Source organism: Elaeis guineensis, chromosome 1 (assembly GCF_000442705.2).
Source record: "Elaeis guineensis isolate ETL-2024a chromosome 1, EG11, whole genome shotgun sequence".
Classification (NCBI taxonomy): Eukaryota; Viridiplantae; Streptophyta; class Magnoliopsida; order Arecales; family Arecaceae; genus Elaeis; species Elaeis guineensis.
The window spans coordinates 113,166,355-113,187,395 of NC_025993.2; the positions used below are offsets into that span (position 1 = coordinate 113,166,355).

At 37.7% G+C, this 21,041-nt stretch overlaps 1 protein-coding gene across 1 annotated transcript; it reads right to left on the bottom strand.

The window, feature by feature from the left end:
• Nucleotides 1-6,660: 6,660 nt before the first annotated feature.
• LOC105038608 (uncharacterized) lies at nt 6,661-10,329 on the bottom strand. The gene is made up of 3 exons (XM_010914465.4): nt 10,080-10,329; nt 9,684-9,821; nt 6,661-7,000 (listed from the first exon to the last, which is right to left on the bottom strand). The coding sequence occupies exons 1-3, from the start codon at nt 10,206-10,208 to the stop codon at nt 6,821-6,823; spliced, it is 447 nt and encodes a 148-aa protein (XP_010912767.1). The 5' UTR covers nt 10,209-10,329; the 3' UTR covers nt 6,661-6,820.
• Between the last annotated feature and the right edge of the window lie 10,712 nt (nt 10,330-21,041).

A 21,041-nucleotide genomic window follows, 5' to 3' on the forward strand; every position in this document is an offset into this window, starting at 1 on the left:
GATGGGATCGAGCAGCCTGGCTCGACTCCCATGTTTGCCCATCCATGATCAGCAGGCGATTGCCCCAGGGCATGGGGGCGAGGAGATCCAGAAGCTCTCGGAGTTTGGAGGAGGTCGAATATCGAGTCGAGGTGGAGATTGTTAGGATTTGACGCCTCGAGATTCAGCCCACATTGAGCCCACAGCGAGGTTCGCGGCGAAAAACGGAGTCCAACGAGACTAAGATCACCTGAATCGGAGCTCGGATGGAGAAGATACGAACTTTCAAGATGGCACGAGAATCGAGGCGGTGGAGGACCGCCGGCGACCGGCGGCGGACGGCAGCGGCGCGGCCGCAGGCGGGGGCGCGCGGGACGCGCGACCCAGGCCCGCGCGGGGGGGGCCTGCGGCCCAGGCGGGCGTGCGGCCCAGGCTGGCGCGCGGCCTAGGCGCGCGCAGGCCCGCGCGCAGGCGCGGCCCAGGCCCGCGCAGGCGCGCCAGGCCGCGCAGGCCGGCCCAGGCCAGCGGGCCTGCTGGCCCTTGCCCCGGTCCACCATGGACCGGGTGGTCCACGGCCCGGCCTGTGGACCGCGTGGGCGTTTCCCACGCGTTTCTCGCGGTCCACGGCCCTATTTCGTGGACCGGAGCGCGATCTAAGGGTCGAGGACGCTCCCAGTCTTGATCCGACGGTCAGGAGGGTTTCTTGACTTTGTTTAGGACTCCTAATCCCTCTCTAATCTAGTTTAAAGAGTGTTTAAGCCTTTAAAAGCCCTGAGACGAAACAGAGAGCGGTGGTTTTGTGTTTCTCGTCGTACGAAGGCCGTACGACCCTGTGGAGAGAGAGAGAGAGGCGAGGGCGCTGTGAGAGAGGAGCAGGAGGCTCCTGGACAGCGGTCGCCAGGCACTTCAGGGGTTCAGGGGGTCTCCAAGAGAGAGAGAGCTTTTGTGAGGAAAACTTCATGTGAGAGAGAATTGGGTGTACAAGGGTTGAGGGTGAGGTCTCCTCTTGTAAAATTTTCTTTTCATAGTGAAGTTTGCATGCCCCGTGGAGGCGAGCCCTTTTGTGGCTGATCCACGTATTTTGATTGTTTTTCCTTTTATTTTGTTTCTTCTTTCTTCCTGCTGTATCGCGTGGTACTGAAAGAGTCTTGGGAGGTGGTGTCCTGGCCAGACATCCACCCAACAGTATGCAACAATACGCTAATTATTCTCTACATAATCCCATTGTGTGATTATTACATAGATTTCTATTACTTTAAGAATCTAACATTATGCTTGCTTCTCTTTCGCATGCCCACCTAAAAATAGAAGAGGAGAAATTATCTTGGTCAATGGCTTGGTGTAAGTGCAGATTGAAATTATTTTAGTTCTAGCATCCGCACATCCAGTTCAAAGTGCCAAAATCATCTTAGGAGGTATTTGGTTAGAGGGAGTTAAAGTCTACAATCGGAATGAAAATGGATGACTCCTATTCTAACTGTTTGATTAGAAAGAGTTTCATTTTGATATCGATTCTAGGACGGAATGCAAATAGCTCAATCTACCTAAAACCAATGTTTCAGAATTGGACCAGACATCGAATCAAAATGAAAAAATGGTCAGGGGTCAACTGATTGGCTTGATCAATTGACCCATGATATCAGCATGACGTAATTATAATGTAATAAATATATTTTATTCTTCAAAAATATAAAAAAAATATAAGAAATAACAAAAAAATTTCTAAAAAATAGACTAATAATTTGACAAGATCATGTATGATGCTTATCTAAAATTTTCATCAATTCTTAATTTAAAAAAAAAAACCTAAAAATTTAGAAGCACTAACATAAGTTTGAACGGTAGCAATAACATTTTAAATAAGAAATAACACAAACAAAGTTCTACACAATAAACAGCACAAACAAAAAAACATACAAATATGTTCAATGAGATTGTTTCACAACCAAACTTAACATAATGTTTCTAGTCATCTCTCGATCCATATCCAACCATATATTATCATTGTCTTCACCACGATTACTATTATCTCTTCTACTAGAGGATGCCACATCAATACCTTTATCCAACAATATCATATCATCATCATCTTTCTTGTCTATAACAACAACAAAACAAAAAAATAACTCATCATAAGATATTTTGAATAAAAGCTTGGATATATACCCAAATAAGTTTTAAAAAATAAATATTTTTACACTTACCTTTAGGAGTATTAGAATTTGATTCTTCATTAGTTTTTAGTAGTTCTTCTTCCTAGATGCTTTCTAACTCATCATAGTCAAGCTCTCCTTCGAGATCTTCTTTCACAATCCAAAATTTTATTTTGTCAATTGATTTATAATCAACTGGATCACAAGGCCTTTTATCCATTTTAAGCCTACACATTAAAATATCATAAACATTTAAAATAAATCTCATTTGCAAGTCTTGTAAACATATAGCCAAACCATAATATCACATTTAAAATATATAAAAAAATAAAATTATTTTTAATACCTATTTTGTAAACGCAAGTTATAATGAATATACACTAGGTCATTGAGCCTTTAGTGTTTTAACCTATTCTTTTTTTTTGTGTGAATACGTTCAAACACACTCCAATTGCATTCACATCCCGAAGAAGAAGCCATTTAACTAAGGAGTCTGATTGCAAATTTTTGCAAATAAGAAGCATCACCACCAAACATCCTCCACCATTCATCTGCACAAATTTCATACATTGCATTAGAAATTGTATTATAAAGTATAAACAAGTATAAAGTCATAAACTTATTAATTTGCATTTTTTATCGGGCTGAGTGATTTTGTAAGATATGATAGCGATTAATCGTCCAAAATTTTTCAGACATTCTCTAAATAGTCTTGTCTCATCCAACAATTTGATTTTACTCCCTGTTGCTTTGGTCTCAATAACATCAAGTAGCCCTAACATAATTTCTGTCTTCTGACAAAAGTTATCATGATCATATTGAAAAGTCGAATTCAACCAATATGTAGAAGCATAGATACTTTAACGCAACATCTTATCCCAATGATTATTTATGATATCTGTGTATGACTTATATGATCTCTTTTTGCCTTTAAACAATTTCTTAATGCCTTTGCATGCCCTGTATATGCCTTCATACATATATCCCAATGCAAGTTTCTCATCAGAATCACAAATATGCAATAAACATATCAATGGTGCCGTGATCCTCACAATGATTAAGCAATTATTCCAAAACCTCTCATCTAGAATAATTTGTTTTACTTCCTTTGCTTTCAGCAATTTTAAAAATTTTTATAATCAGAACTAGTAACCAAAGCTTACAAGTCTTCCTTGTGGTCATGTAAGCTCTTCAATATAATAAAAATAGTGGCAAAACGAGTTGGCCTAGGGTAAACTACCTCTCTCTAATTTGGCCTCTTTCTTAACCAATTCAATGTATGCTTATGATTATAGATCAAAGTAGTTATCTTTGATGCAAGGACAGCAAAACTTTGCATATGAGATAATTCTCCAACATCTTTTTTGATCAAATTAAGATAATATACTGCACATGATGACCAACTAATATTTGGATATATCTTAAAAAGCTCTATTTCAATTTTTTTATAGTTGGATGCATTATTTGTCACTAAATGAACCACATTACTAGTACCAAACATTTCAACAATCTCAACAAACAAGTTGCACAATATCTCATAATCTGATATCATATCTGATGCATCAACTAATTTAATGAATGATATTCCCTTAGGGGAATATACTTAGAAATTTATCAATGGCTTCTATCTAGTATCTGCCCATCCATCATCTATAATAGTGCAACCACAATCAACCCATGTACTTTTATAAGAATCAACAGTTAATTGTATATCTTTCTTGGTATCTCTTAATAAATTGACACACAAAACATGATAAGGACCAGTATATCCATGATCCATAGATGCTATTTTATCAACTGTAATTTAAAAGAAAGGAGCATTTACTGCATTCATTGAGATGCAAGCATAGTAGAACCAATAAGCAATGGACAAATCAATGTCATGCCATCTCTCTAGACTTTGCAAGCAAACTTTGATAGTTGGTTGAGAAGGATCACAAACATCCAATTTAAAATAATTTTGAGTATCATAATCAGCCTTTCTTTTTCCTTCGAAGATTGTCCATCACCACCTTTAGCATTTCCTTTAGTAGGCAAATAAGGATTTTCTTGCATTTCATCACCTTCAAAACTATGCACATTTTGACCATATGAATTTCTCTCATTAAAGATACCTCGCTTCTCTTGTGCTTTATCAATATTCTCTTGCAAGGATTGTGCTACTATATTCTGGACATCCAAAAAAACTTTTAAATATTTTTCAATTTGACTTTTTACCCCAACAAGATGTTGCTTCATTCGATTAAGGCTCGCACCAGCAAGTGGCTTACGATAAAAATCATAAATGAGTATCTTCTCTTCTTAGTCATTTCACACTTCAGTAATATATTTTCATGCTATATATTTCTTTTATCAAATTTTTTGTGTTGATTATGCTTGTGCATCAGATGGAGCTGAGCATGAATCTGTAGCTTCTATTTGCTGCAATAAAATAAAGAAGAAGTGATATGTATATTTGTATATATCAGGAAAAGAAAAATAATTAAGTATGAATCGGTAGCTTCTGCAACAAAATAAATAAGATGTAATATGTATATTTATATATACCAGAAAAAGAAATAGAATCTTGAATTCTCACATTCTGAATGGATGGGATCCAAAAACAAAATCTTCACGATCATATGCTTTGTATATAGAGAGAGGTGGTCGGGAACATGATTTATATAGAGAGAGAGCATGCACCTTCAGATCCCAGAGACTCGACGGTGCTTGTCTAGCGAGCCGGCAGTGTCAGATGGCTAATGGTCGTTGGTCGATGATTGACCGATGATGGCCCCCGTCTCCTCCCCTTTTTCTCCTTTAGTTCTCCACTACAAGACGACGAGTTTGGGGCTCTGGGCGGCGAAGACGAAGTGACAAACAAAAAGAGACAAATACCCTAACCATGCTAAATACTAATGATTTTTATTTTTTTAACCAAAAATAATTGACCTGTGACCATGTCGGTTTATCATGGGTCTATCGGTTCACCGGGTCTTAGTAGTTTTTTGCAAGTTGAAGCTCAGCTATGTTTAGCCTAAGTTCCGGATAGAGATTAAAAACGGCCTCAAGTCCGATAGGTCGACCCGACCAATCTGATTCGATTTTGAAAATATTGCCTAAAACTTAATCTCTGCTCTCCTCCAAGAATTTAAATTTTCATTCCAATTCTGATCATGAACCAAATGCTTTAAAGAATTTGACTATTCTAATTTTTATTTTGATACTGATTAGAACTAGACACCCCTTAATTTGGACTAAGTGATTTTTTTAAATGCGATTGTGGAAGTGACAAGGTGCCATTTTTCTAAAAATATCTGCCATGGGAAAGAAATATGTTTAGTTGGACAAGGGCCAAGGCTGATCCATGTATGAGAGAGAGAGAGAGAGAGAGAGAGAGAGAGAGAGAGAGAACCAGTCCAACTCAAATGTAACTTATACTATTTGTGCTTTTAGCCCAAGGTAACCCAAATATGATGTGCTCCTAGAAGATGGACTCCTTTTAAGCATGACTTGTGCCTAACTCAAAAACTGAGATATAGTTCCAAACCTCTGTGAAAACTAGAACTGTGTTGATGGCTAGGCATCGAAAGAGTGCTTGCTTGCGCTCAATGGAGGAGGTTGCCATGCTTGGTGCCGGTGTGAGAGATGGGCAAGAAAGATAGTGTCAAAATATTTTTAAACATAGGGCCTTAAAGAAAGTGTTTTTCCTGCTTCAATCGTAATCCATCAACTTGCATTTGGAGAAAGACAAACCGATTAGAAACTTCGATGGCAAAAAGAATACAAAGAAAGCGCAACAAAATAAGAAGGACTGAATACCTTTCATGCTTCTTATTTTACCAGGTGATATAACAATCCAAATGATACGAGAGACATGTCCTCCCTATAGGAGGATAAGTTTTTTTGGTGGAGTGACAAACAAAATGAATTTCTCTACATATTTCTGGCTTTAAAAGAAGTGCAACAGCTATTAACTTCTGATGACCATCCAATAAAGCCACCAAAATGCAGCCTTCTTGTCAAAAATTAAAAAAAAAACGAGCCTAAGAAAGTATGGTTCAACCACAACAAGAGGTCTAAAACTTGTAGCTGGATCTATAGTCAAAATTGATGACTGTTTCAATTATAAGAGGACTTCATTTTTTAACCGTGAGATATTGGGATCTCAAGAAAGGTTAACAGCAATTCATACGGATCTCAAGAAAGGTTAACAGCAATTCATACTAAAGGTTTCCTAGGTTTCCTCATTATAATTAAAAGCAATGTTGCAACCATTTCTAATAATCTAGATACCGACACAGAAGAATATCACGCCCACACAATTAAATGTAAAGAATCTGGTCACAGTGAAAACAAGTTATTAATAGAAGATCGACAGTAGTTTTAAACTTAATTAAATTTTTAAAAAAGTGATTTGCAAGAAGCCACCACAAAATTTATGGCATAAGCTCATCTGGAATTATTTCGTCTGATAAGTATTAGCTTTTAGAAGTACAGGGATGAGCAATGAGTCTAATGAGTCGATACTTCTTCTCAAGACAATTGATTTGGAAGTATAGCCTGACCTCCCATCCAGCCTGCTGCTGAAAACTTCTACTGAAGATGTCTCAATATTACAAAGTCTCAAAAAAAACAAAAAAAAATCAATCACATCTTTGTCTTGAATGATGATGTTCTGAATTACCCAAGCAAATTGGGTTAAACTCTCAACCAATAGAGAGAGCGGCCTTGATACGGTCAACAATGTGAGGAAGGGTTTTTACATTATCGTCAATAGCCTGATTAACACAAGACTCCAAGTCATTCATGGCACTTGTTTTAATCTGCTGGAGTTTTGCTGCTTCAAACTTGTCTTGGCATACCATTAGAGACCTGTTCATTCGTTCCTGAAAGGGAAAAGAAATAAGTTGAGTTGCAATGATATGGCGAAAAAGCTAGGGCATGGTACTTGGTTCTGATATTGCAGTGTTTACATAGTTGTAGATTCACAGCTTATGAATGTCAAACAAATATTATGAGGATGTAAGTTAGAACAAAGCATCCTACTACTGTCATATAATTGATAGATGGCCACTAGAGCATTAGATAAAGCAAATGAATTTGATGTTAGTATTATTCTTTTCATAGCCCATAAGCTGAAAATTGATATTTGCTTGGATAGATCCATGATATTACTGCCACAAGTGAAATAACGTCACAAGAATTAACGACCTTGCTAATATACAATCTTGACACTCTCCATAGTCCATAGTACATACTAGAAGTTGAAAGTTCCAAAATTCTTCACTCTTTTATTGCATGGCTGGAACACTGAACAAAGCCACAATCCAGATCTCGTATTATTCACCAAAGTATATTTTCTCCTATTTTGTACAGCTCTACTGTTTTTTTTTTAAAAAAAAACATCCCATTTGTGAGTTTGTTCATTGTTTGAACCCATGTTCAGAATGACAAAATTTAATGAACTGAAAAATAATGGAGGATGATATTGACTTATAAATTACTGTTGAACGCTGCTAAGTTGATACTTCCCATTGACTCACTAGACTAATTTATTATGTTATGTTTCTCATTACCATTAGATTTTAAATTTATTTATGATGGGTCCCCTTTGACATCTAGGTGCCTGCCTAACATCTCTGTGCTAGGAGGCCATTGGGCTGCCCACCTACCAGGTGCAGTCTTTAAAATGTTTTTTTCCAGTTAAAAATTACATTTGTCTTAAAATCAAGTCGAATATGGAACCACATCCTATATGTCATGCTACTGTTGTATGTGCAATGTGAGGAAAAGAAAATCAAAAGAGGGAAAAGAAATGATATAGGCCATCTCTCCGTGAAAACACCTTCTTGGTGTTTGACGCTTCAAATGCACCAATTTGGGAGTTTGGATTTGGCTCTGAGTGAAATAATTTTATTACTTTCAAAACACTATACGAGATGAGAATTTCAAATCAGCGGTATCATGAAGAAGATGGTTCATTTTCTTCTCTAGAAATAGAAATAGAAGTAGCAGGGTAGCTAAGGAAGGAATGAGACAGAGAGAAAAAGGTAAGAATGCTGTTCCTACACACTGTTCCATATAAATTTGTGATGAGTCAAGTTGTTACAAATGCATTATAACAATCCTAAATACCAAAAGTTTATACGGCCAATATGAATCATACTAGCTAGTACTATTACTGTACTACACTATTACTAAGTGAGTAATATTTGAGTGTGGTAAAAATTGTAAAACCTAAATAAATAAGAAAATCAAAGAAAACTCTATACACACACATAAATACTGAAAGATATAAACGATATGTTAACTCGAGATAATATTTAACCTACGAGTGTTACTTCAGTTTTGGTTGCATTATCAATTACTATATTAGATTTATAACATGCTTTATTTTTAAAGTATGCAACCAAAAGATATTGCAAGCTCCAATAGATGGCTTTACTAATACCCCTTTAGCATCTCTCCTTTCTAAAATATTGTATCTTTTACATGATAATGAAGTATAATAAGAACAAAGAATAATTATTAAAATTAGAAATGAAGCTTAGTGCATTGATCCAACAAATCTGATGCATGCATGTGTGGACTTACGTAATTCAAGTCAAAAAAAAAATTGAACCTTCAATTTGAAAAAAAAAAAAGAAACATCTTTTGCAAAAAAATACTTTTATCAACTGTCCCAATTTCCTTACTCCTCTAGTGGCCTTGTACTCCTCCTCCAAACATCTTGTGAATACGACATCCATTTGCCCCAAATGTACGATTACTTGTTCGATTGCCTTTGGACCATCCTCCACCAAAAGTCTAGATTGATTGCATCTCAAAGAAGTCAATTGACAAACTTCCAAAAGGGTCCAGGCTCCTAATTTCCTATACTTGCCCCATCCTTGTCGATAGACATATCCACAGGTGTCTTTGGCACCCAATGGGATTTTGCAGCCTCAAAACATCAAATAATTGGCTTGAAGCCCCTTCCTTTATGCTTATTTTATGCATCCAAGTCTTGAGTGCTTACAAGTCCTGTTGCAATCCATGCTTCATTTTCTCCAATGATTTAAATTTACGATTACAATTGACCTTTGTAGCAGGAATCTTGCGCTTAGAGTAGTGCATCCGCTTTGGAATCTACTCATAAACTCATCCTTGCACCTGCTTCCAATGTGTTTCCTCCTTTTCCTTTTTTATGAGAGCCACTTTCCCATACACATGCTTCCACATCCACATCTGCTTCCGATAACTAAGGATTGACAGCAACAATGAACCATCATCATTGCTGAAACGTTTTCTTACTCATGTTCCAAAGTGTTAGTCCAATGCCCCAAATTAACAACTGTAATTTCTCTTGGTTCCTCTTTTTGAGCCAAACATGTGATATATCACAATAATGAAACCTTAAGCACCCAATTATTCCATCCCAAACAATCAACTCAAACTATTAATACCAAGACACAACAACTTGCCAAAATTTATCTTCATAGAAATCAACAGCGAATATGCCAATCAAAGAAAAATCAAAGAAATCAATTAGGTTTATTGAAGCAAAAAAAGAAGAAAAAACAAGGATACCTGAAATTTGGCCATTTCAGTTTCAACAAGATTATTGGCATTGAGAGCCGGAACACTACAATGCTCCACGCAGTTGTTTATATCCTCCTGCCTCCTCCTCCTATCGAAGCATTCATATGCACATTTGAAGTATGCTTGCTGCAATGCCCATTCGATTTAACAATTTGTCATAAAACTTAATAAAAAGATTGAAAAAAATCAATCTTGAAGAAACAAGTTACAAACCTTTTGCAATAGAACTGAAAAAAAAAAAGAAAATACTGCTTAAAGGATAAGAACTGGCATCAAAAAAAAGGGGAGGACTCTAATTAAAATGAAGGAAGAACTATATTTATGAGAAAAAACACAGAAAAATAAGATAGTTGGAGAAAAGGGGTGAAAGAGAACAAGAGATGCCTGGAGGATGAAGTTGACGTGGTCTTGGATGGGAGAGAGCTGGTTCTGCGCCGCGACGTTCACTTCCTCGAGCTTCCTTCTCAATCTATCGGATACTATTCGTTCTTCTACTGCCGCTATGTGATCCATCTCTATCTGTTTCCCTCGATTTCTCTCGGTTGGTAGCTAAGAATAGACGAGGAGGAGAGTAGCTTTGTTGTTGTTTTCGTTCTAGTAGCCGCTTTTCACGAGGCTAAGGGGTTACCTCAAAAAAAGAAGCGGCGTTGGGGTTTGGGGAGCTCTCGGAGAAGAGGATTCCGTCACGATACTCCTCCGGAACGGTTTAAAGCTAACCTATCCCAAACCCCAGTCAAATTTAGGTAATGTTGGTCTCAACTTGTATACTTGAATTTTTTTTTTTTTAGAAAAAAATTTCAAACGAAAATGTGGAGAGAGAAATTTTTATTTGACCCAAAATCACATGAGGTCATTATTGTCAGATAAGATTTTCAGAATAATTGATATCTTTTAACTTTTGTTTAGCTTACCATCATCAAAATTCTAAAAGTTAACAGAAGACCGAGCACATATGGATAGAGCTGATATCCTCTGTAATTGGGATTTGAATTGCAAAGATCTAGTCTTTCAATCATAGCTATCTATGTGTCATATGTCCATAAAGTGCATTTAATCACAATCATTACATAATATATGATAGTCCTCGATTGATAAATTAGATTTCTATGAGTCTGAACTTTGAATGAAAGAGGATCCTATGCAGATTGCATGGTGAGTTATATCTAACTCTTCTAAGGTTATTGTTTGCTTGCCCATTTCTAGACTAGATGCATCAGATTGTTGGATTTGGATTTGTGATGTTAAGAGTGAAGGTGAAACTTGTTGAGAAATATTAGTCTCACATCGAATCGGTCAAGAACTGTTCTGGTATTTATATACTCTTGGACCTTCATCCATCTAAATGTTTAGGTTTTTGAATAGGACTTGTTGGGGGCAATTCAGCTGACTCTCTTAATTCCGACTTTCAATCAGTCTGATAAACACGAACCGTCGACTATCAATCGGTTAGTCGATCAACAGTCAGCAATTCTCAACCATTTCTAGCAAACTTCGACTATGACGACTTAACTGATTTCAGACCGAAGACTATTGGCATATCAAAGTTACCGACCGATAGTCATTCGGACTTCTATAACTACTGACATACGATCGACATATTCTAATTGCCAACATAGAGTCGGCATACAAAAAATCACCAACGCAGAAAGTGCATAATGGCTAGAATATAATCAATGATAGGTATAACCGTCCATCCCACGATCACATAATGTCGAAATAAGCGGGATCCACATATCTAACCATTACAAATGGTTATCAACAACTCGTCTATAAAAAGAGGTAGATGAACAGCATTTGGTAAGGACTCTTTTGAGCTGATACTCTACTTCTCTAAACATGCATCTGCTGTTCACCACTCTCCAGTGACTTACGCATTGGAGGATCTCCATCGGATATAATTTTGATCAGTGCAAACTTCATTTTATAGGTGCTCTTCACCGGCAATGGACACAACAGGAGATTGGCCGCAACAGATTGGCGCACTAGGTAGGAGAAGATTACAAGAAATCATGATAAAAATCAGAGCTCAAAACAACTCCACAAGATCTGTGAGATAATTTTCCACCAAAAAGATCTTCCTTCCCCATCTCTATTGGCAGAGCCCAGCTTTTCACATCTTGTAATCACTACGGATGTACAAATTGTTACTTTAATGCAGCAAATGAAGGTATTGACAGAAGCGGTGCACAACCTCCAATAACAACAGACACAGCAACAGCAGCAACCGTTGATGGAGAAATCGATGGCTCATTCAATGCCATCCAAGCACAGCCACCGTCCTCTATGGCACTCACCCTCTTCATCTCTAGAACGACGACCATCTTGACGTTCTTATTGAGTCGAGCAACTATTTTTTCGGCATTCTCATCATGTCGCTCATCATTCGTGACGATCTCCCTCTCCTTCCCGTGTACATAGCATCAAGAAGGAGAAGAGGCCGCGTGTACCTTCTATTTCTCCATCCTCAAGTTCTTCAGAAAATCCTATCTTTGGATTTTTTCAATAACGGCGGCTCAATGACTACGAACGAAACTTCAAGAAGATCGATCATCAACTTATCCAACTCCAAATGAAAGGTCGAAAGTCCTCCAACGACTCCGACTTTTACACTGTCCAATCTCTCTCTCAGCGTATCTTAGACGAGCCAATCTCGTCTCGATTTAAGATACCACAAATGGAGCCATATGACGACTCCACCAACCCAATTGATGATTTAGAGAGTTACATGACTCTCATGATGATCCAAGGGGCGACCGACGCCCTCCTTTGTATTGGCTTTTCGATAACTATTCGAAAAGCTGCTCGAGCCTGATATTTTGAGCTTCAGTCTGAGAGTATAAGTTTCTTTGAGCAGCTCGAATATTCCTTCGTGGCCCATTTTAGTACTAGCTGAAAGGTGCTACGAACATCAGATAGTCTCTTCTCCATCAAATAAGGTGAGACAGAGATATTAAGAGATTTTATTGCTCACTTTAACATGACCACACTTGAGATCAGGAATCTTAATGAAGATATAGCCATCTCGACCATGAAGAGAGGTTTGAGAGAATCCAGATTTATCTACTCTCTAAATAAAACTCTCCCTCGGACATATGCTGAACTTTTAGAGCGCGCATACAAATATATTTGCATAAATGAAGGCGCTTCTGACTGACGTCAAACTGAAGAAAAATATCAGAAAAAGAAATAAAAGAAAAATAGAGCTCCGACCGAACCAAATCGGTCAACAACCAATAAAGGAGCTTCACCCTATCGACGGAGTCCAAGGTCGAATAATTATGGTAGCAGGTATAACTCCTATACTCCTCTTTCTGCTCTCTGATGTAGATCTTAATGTAGATCGAAAGAGAAGAGTATCTTCGACATCCCTCACCGATGAAAGCACCATTGAGGAGTTGCAACAAGAAGAAGTATTGTCGGTTTCATCATGATCATGGTCACGATACCGAACAATATATTCAGCTCAAGGATGAAATAGAGGCACTAATCTGACATGGCTATCTCAAAAAATTTCAACGAGATCGTCCAACTCAATCTCCCACTGACCAACAGTCTCAGCCACAAGCTGAAGAAATGATCAACAATCGATCAACGATGGAAGTGATCAACATGATTTCTGGATGATCGAATGATGTTTGGAGAATAAAAACTCTCCATGATGATGCTGTCGTCGTCGTCTCAGCAATGATAGTAAATGATGTAAAAAAAATTCTAGTTGATAATGAAAGTTCTACTGATATTCTCTTTTATTCGACTTTCTTTCAAATACGACTATCGATTGATCGACTCAGAAGAATCTCAACACTATTATTTAGTTTTACTGGAGATGCAGTTATCGTGAAAGAAAAAATTACTCTCCCACTAACTGCGAGAATAGATCCATAACAAAATATCATTCTCTTGATATTCACAGTTGTCCGAGTTTCTTCAGCTTACAATGCCATACTTAGACGATCAGAACTCAATACCTTAAGAGTGGTAGTATCAACATATCATTTATTGATCTGATTTCTAACAAAAAATGAAGTTGGAAAAATGCATGAAGATCAACAACTTGCTCGATGTTGCTTCATAGTCTCTATAAAGAATAATCAATCTGAAGACTCTTTATCTGCTGATAAATTAGACTAAAGAGAAAATAAAGAAAGAAGAGAACCACTCGAGCAACTGATTTCTATCCCATTAAGAGAAGATAATCCTGAGAAGATAGTCCAAATTAGATCGCAATTATCTGATTTGGAGCAACAACAATGGTGAATCTACTAAAAGCAAATGTCGATATTTTTACTTGATCGATAACCGATATGCTAGAAATTTTTTCAGAAGTAATAACTAACCAGCTAAATATTGATCCTAAAGTTAAACCAGTGAGGCAGAAAAAAAAAATTTTGCTCCTGAAAGATAAAAGGTCATCGACGAAGAAGTCAACAAGCTCCTCACGGCTAGCTTCATTAGAGAAACTAATTATTCCGATTGGCTCGTCAATGTAGTGATGGTGAGAAAAGTCAATAAAAAATAAAAAATCTATATTGACTACACCAACTTAAATGAAGCTTATCCGAAAGATAATTTTTTCTTACCAAAAGTCGATCAACTAGTTGATGCAATTTGGGACATCGACTTCTGAGCTTTATGGACACCTTCGTGGGCTACAATCAAATTCATGTGACACCCGAAGATGAAGAGCATACTACCTTCATAGCCGATAAAGACATCTACTGTTACAAAGTAATGCCATTTGGTTTAAAGAATGTCAGAGCTACTTATCAATGGCTAGTCAACAAACTGTTTAAGGCACAAATTGGACGTAACATAGAAGTCTATGTTGATGATATGCTGGTGAAAAATTTTCAAACTTCTGATCACATTCAGAACTTGGAAGAAATCTTCGACAAATTTTGACGACATCAGATAAAATTAAATCTGATTAAGTGTGCATTCGGGGTAACTTATGAAAAGTTTCTTAGATTTCTAATGTCGCAACGAGAAATTGAAGCTAATCTTGAAAAAATAAAGACTATCATTAATATGAAGCATTCAGGTTCTAAGAAAAAGATACAACAACTCAATGGAAGGATCACTGTACTTAGCCGATTCATCTCAAGATCGGCAGAAAGATGTCTATCCTTCTTCAAGACCTTGTGATAAGCAAAAGACTTTTCATGGTCAGATGAGTGCCAATAATCCTTTGAAGATATGAAAAAATATTTGACATCTCCACCATTACTCATAAAATCAAAGGTGGAAGAAACATTGTATCTTTATCTGGTGACTTTAGCAGAGGTAGTTAGTTTGGTACTTGTCTAGGAGGACGAAAATTGAATTCAACAGTCAATTTATTATATCAGCAAAGTACTTCATAATGCTGAAATTCGATATCTAAGAGCATAATAGATGATCTATGCTCTGATTATATCATTACAACAACTTCGATCATACTTTCAGGCATATCCAATAGTTGTTTTGACAGATCAATCGTTGAAAATAATTCTGTATTAATCCGATACTTTAGGCCAAATAACAAAATGGATAATAAAATTTAGTGAATTTGATATTCAATATCGTCCACGACTGTCAATGAAGGCATAAATTTTGGCCGACTTTATCATCGAGTGCACCGTATCTGATGATAATCCTGAGGATGAACTTAACGGCAAATCGAAGCAAATTGAAACTCCTAAGGCTAGCTTAGCATCGATGTGGGTGCTACATATTGATGGAGCATCTAATGCATAAGGCAGTGGAACTGATCTCATCCTCATCAATTTTAAAGGGATCGTAACCAAATATGCCCTTCAGTTTAATTTTAAAGCCTCAAATAACCAAGTCGAGTATGAAGCTCTTTTAGTCGACTTAAAGATTGCCAAAGAACTTGATATTAATAACTTGAAGGTCTTCACCGACTCACAATGGATCACCATATAAGTTAAGAATGAGTTTGAAGCTCGAGATCTCATTATAATGAAGTACCTTTAGAAAGTGAAAGATCTCACACCAATCTTGAAATATTTTGAGATCTCTCATATTTCAAGAGCAGAGAATGCTCGAGCTGATGCACTTTCCTGATTCGCAACTATTTTATTCAACTCACTTGATCGGACGTTCATCGAATATCTTGAACAATCGAGTATTGACAAAGTCGAAGAAGTGCTACAATCAATGACGAGCTAAGTTGGATGGATCTAATCATCCAATATTTGACCAATAGAAGTCTATTTGCAGATCCTTTAGAAGTTAAACGACTAAGGTGGATGGCTTCACAATATATTTTGATGAATGGACAGCTCTATAAAAGGTCATTCTCTCATCGCTTATTAAAGTGCTTGAAACCAATGGATGCCGACTATGCGCTTCAAGAAGTTTATGAAGAAATTTATGAAAATCACTTAGAAGGCAAATCATTGTCTTATAAAGTCTTGCGACAAGGATATTATAGATCCACCATGAAGAAAGATGCAACTGAACTTGTCTGAAGATGTGAATCATGTCAGAAATATGCTAAACATATGACATCAACCAGCCAGCCAGCTGACATTAATTATTGTACTATGATCCTTCGCGCAGTGGAGAATCGACATACTTGATCCTTTCTCTCCGATATTTGATCAGAGAAAATTTATAGTAGTTGTCATTGATTACTTCATCAAATGGGTAGAAGTTGAACCCTTGACACAAATCACTGAAAGTAAGATGGAAGACTTTATTCAGAAATCAATCATATGTAGATTCGATTTATCACACACCATCATTATCGACAACGGTCGATAATTTGACAATCAAAATTTTAAAAAATTTTATGTAAAATTTTATATTACGCACAAACTCACTTTAGTCGCCATCTACAATCCAATGGTGAAGTGGAGGTGACAAACTGAATGATTCTATATGATCTCAAGATCAGATTGAATGAAGCTAAAGGTCTCTAGGTAGAAGAATTATATCCAGTCTTATGGATATATCGGATAACTCTTCGTATACCAATAGGAGAATCGCCATTCAACTTAATCTATGGAGCTGAGGCGATAATTTTATTTGAGATCGGATTGCTATCAGCAAGAGTCAAAAAATATAATGAGCCGAGTAATTCTGAATGTCGGAGAGCCGATCTAGACTTACTTTCGAAAGTCTGATAGCAAGCTCAAATTCGAATGGCAGCATATCGATAGAAAATAGTCCGGTATGACAATGCAAAGGTCAAACCGAAAGTCTTTCATCCAAGAGACCTGATCCTAAGAAAGGCAGAAGTTTTAAAATATCTGGATCAAGAAAAACTATCTCCAAACTGAGAAGGACCTTACAAGATGATCAAGACACTTTGTCCAGATACATATCGACTAGAAACTCTCGATGGAATGATTGTTCCTCAGACTTGGAATATCGATAATTTGAAGATGTACTAAAAGTTGTTCACATGTACGACATATTCGGAATGAAATATTTGGATTTTGAATCTTGAAATTTTTAGTCATCTATAAGTTATCTATAGAAATGGCATTAGATCGATAAATAATCAATCAGTTCACACTGAGTACATCTCGATTTTTCACTATAAAAATCGGCTTAAGTTGAATGATGGTGTCAAATTGATAAATAATCAGTCAAATTGTACCGACTATATCTCAATTTTTTACTGTAAAAATTGACTTAAGTCGAATGACTACTCATACCGACTTAGTTTTAGCTAAGTAAAATATTATGTCAACTCGACTTCGATCGAGTAGAAAATATACCGACTTGACTATGATCAGTCGAAATATATTCAGCTTGTCACCGACTATCAAATACCTAAAAGTCTACAAGTTAAGTCAGCTGACATCCAACTAATAGACAAACTCTATTACGATTATTGATTGACATTCAACTCACTGATGAATAATCAGTAATCCGACTGTTATTCAATGATATTGACAGTACATTAAGATTGAAAAGGGATTCCATACTTAAAAAATTTATTTTCATTCATTAAAGAAGAGATTATAAAATTGGACCCAAGGTCCGATTATAAAATTGGACTATTATCCGATTACAAAAAAAAAAAAAATATTACATCGATCACCAGTCGGCTTCTTCTTCAGCTTGCTTCGGTACAGCTTCGATGGTTGGAGCAGATTCTGGTGCAACCGGTGCATCTACCTCGTTCGGCGTGGTGGTCTCCTCGACAGTCGCTTCTCCCGAATTAGGAGGGACGATACTGCTCAGATCCAAGTTCAGATATAGTTTTTCGACTGCATCTCTGCCATCTTCATATCTGACACAATAGGAGGTGAATCCATCCTCGAGAATTTCATCCTTGTACTCCTGTGATTCTCTGAAATTCTCGATGGTCAAATTCAAAGTACCTTTCGTCGACTCTGCCTCTTCTTTGGTGAAGGCCGACTCTGGATCGACCAGTGCCAATCTCTCTTTGGTGGCCCGATGCCTTTCACGCTCCGCCTCAAGTTCTTCTATGCATATATCCCTTTTCCTCCGGAGCCAATTGATTGAATGCTTTTTGCTTTTAATCCAGGACTCTAGGGATGCGATGTTTTGTTGAGCCGATCCTAATTTAGCTCTGGTGGACTCCAGTTCGACCGTCGCATGGGAGATCTCTTCCTAGAGCTCTTTCTCCCGTTTAGTTGCCGCTTGAAGCTGTTCGATGGCAGCAACTTTCTCGACATTTATGACTGTGACCTTATCCATCCAAGCCCGACGAAGCTCGATAAATTTTTAATATCCACTCTCTAGAGTGTACATATCATGTGCCAACTGAAAAGAAAGAACAAGTCAGATTAAAAACAAAGAGAAAGAAGTATCGTCAACTTACCCTGAGGATCGTCGGGTAGAAGGAAGAAAATATCTCAGACACAGTCTGATCTTTCCTATTCTCCCTATCAGTCAAAAGAAGAGCAGCCTCGATGAGTCATTTGGCCAATATTGGATTGGTCAAAGCCAACTCACCGATTGAAATCTGAATGTCGAAGAGGGTGGGGAGAACCGTCGACGATCCATCCTCGATAGAAATGGCCGGCATTTTTCTCCACTCTCCAGTTGGTGATCGTTCACTTGAATCCACAATGAAGTCGGAGCTTGACTGTGCCCAGGACTGCATCGGCACAGCTAGAGGCACATGAGAAATAGTCTGTCTGGTAGCAGATGGTTCTGGTTCGACTGCGGCTGCAGATTCAACCTAAACCCCCGCTAATAGAACCGCTGGTGGTTTTGGTGCGGCATTTTCATCTCTTGCCGTCTCTACTCTAACCGACGACACTTCAACAGGAAGAAGCATTGTCGAAGCTGATAATGCTATGATCGACTCAGCTATCACCGATGGAATGTCGGACTCCCTCGTCGGTACCGACTCAAAATCAACCCGACTCTTCTTCATCATTCGGGATGATCCGACATCGATCGCTACTCTCTTCTTGGCAATATGTGGACGAATGTCGGCAATTGAGACTCGTACTGTTGACTGCATAGCTGTAATCAAAAAATAGAAGTTCAGTTACAAAGTCGGAAAGTAAATAAAAATAAAATAACTGACTATGCTATACCTAAAGAAATCACAAAACTAAATTCGACGTCATAGAGAGCTTACTTTGTCATTAGCTCTCGCTTTGTTGGAACTTTCATATTCTTGAGTCAGAGAAAATCTTTCCAATCAATAATATTGATCCGACTATATTCATTGGGGTCGGTTCTCGGATCACTCCAGGATGAAGGAAAGCCCTAAGAAGACGAAGAAGAGACAAAAAAATTGATTCCTCCACCCATAAATGGATGATGGAAGATCGAAAATAAAGGATAAATCCTTCCTTGAGTTGAAGAACCACCAATCTTTGACTTTCGAGTGAGGATGAAGGACGAAAAAGTTCGAAAAAAAGAAGGATGAGGGTTGGTCGGAATGAGACGACACAACAAAGCAAAACTAATAATTAGTCGGATGGAGTTTGGGGCTAATTGAGCAAGGTAAAGATGATAGTAATCAAGAAAATTCTGGACAAACTCTGAAATTGAAAATCAAAGACCGGTTCGAAGGTCCTCTACATAAAACACAACCTGATCCGGAGGAAGAGAATTACCCGACCATCCGAACCAGAAGCACAGAGTTGAAATTACTCCAGAATACGATACCATTCTCGGAGTTGATCACATTGGATCTGGACAAGGAAGAAACTTTCTCTCCGGATCCAAAAGAGAATCAACGATCGGATTCTTTGATCTACTATCTCGAGAAGTTGAAGCCTTCACTTTCTTACCCCTATTTGCCATTGAAAACGATAGATGATAGAGAAACCTAAAGAAGAAAGAAGAAAATCTAGAAGGAAGGAGTGAAAGCTCTCAAAACCAAAAGCTCTCAGCACCCGAGGTGAAACCTTCTGTTGTAGAAGAAATGATGAATGCAAAAGCAGAAGATCCAAATAAAATAATATTATATATATATAATCTTCAACGGTCTGGATGAAGTTATTCAAATTAAGGCTTCTCCAGATTTCGACACGTGGCTATATCGAAATTGATCATTGATCGGATGGTTCGACGCACCTACTTCAGATTACGCCACCTCACCACTATCTGCATGAACGACACAGAGCCAATGACATCTAGATACGTGGTCGAAATCGACTAGTCAGAATCAAATCATCTAGATTCGTCAGATGTCAGACTATCTTCTTGAATTGACACCCCAATGATGACCTCACGGTTATCAAAACAACAAAATAGCTGGAGACCCTTCATTTTTGAAGAAATCATTAATGTCTACAGTAAAATCGGGGCTCGAGACAATACGTGGCAAATTCCTTCATCCAACATGTCAAACTACGTGCCAATCCACGTGTCAGACTACCTTGAATTTGGGAATGGAGGGCAACTGTTGGGGGCAATTCAGCCGACTCCTTCGATTTTGACTTTCAATCGGCCTGATAAGCACGAACTGCTGACTATCAATCAGTTGGTAGATCAATAGTCGGCTATTCTCAACCATCCTTAGCAAACTCCAACTATGACGACTTAACTGATTTCAGATCGAAGATCATTGACATATCAGAGTTGCTGACCGATGGTCATTCGGACTTCGACAACTGCCGACATACGATCGACATATTCTGATTATCGATATAGAGTCAGCATACCAGAAACCGCCAGCGTAGAAAATGCATAATGGCTAAAACATGATCAGTGGTTGGTATAACCGCCCATCTCATGATCACATAATACCGAAATAAGCGGGATCCACGTGTCTAATCGTTACAAACGATTACCAACAACTCGTCTATAAAAAAAAAATAAATGAATTGCATTTGGTAAGGATTTTTTTGAGCTGATATTCTGCTTCTCTAAATATTCATCTGTTGTTCATCACTCTCC

Excerpts from the sequence above, each read along its gene's own strand:
- LOC105038608 (XM_010914465.4), bottom strand. The coding sequence starts at position 10,208 with ATGGATCACATAGCGGCAGTAGAAGAACGAATAGTATCCGATAGATTG. Across the intron at positions 9,822-10,079 it reads ACGTCAACTTCATCCTCCAG|CAAGCATACTTCAAATGTGC; the intron begins GCATCTCTTGTT and ends TGGGCATTGCAG. Across the intron at positions 7,001-9,683 it reads CTGAAATGGCCAAATTTCAG|GAACGAATGAACAGGTCTCT; the intron begins GTATCCTTGTTT and ends TTTCCCTTTCAG.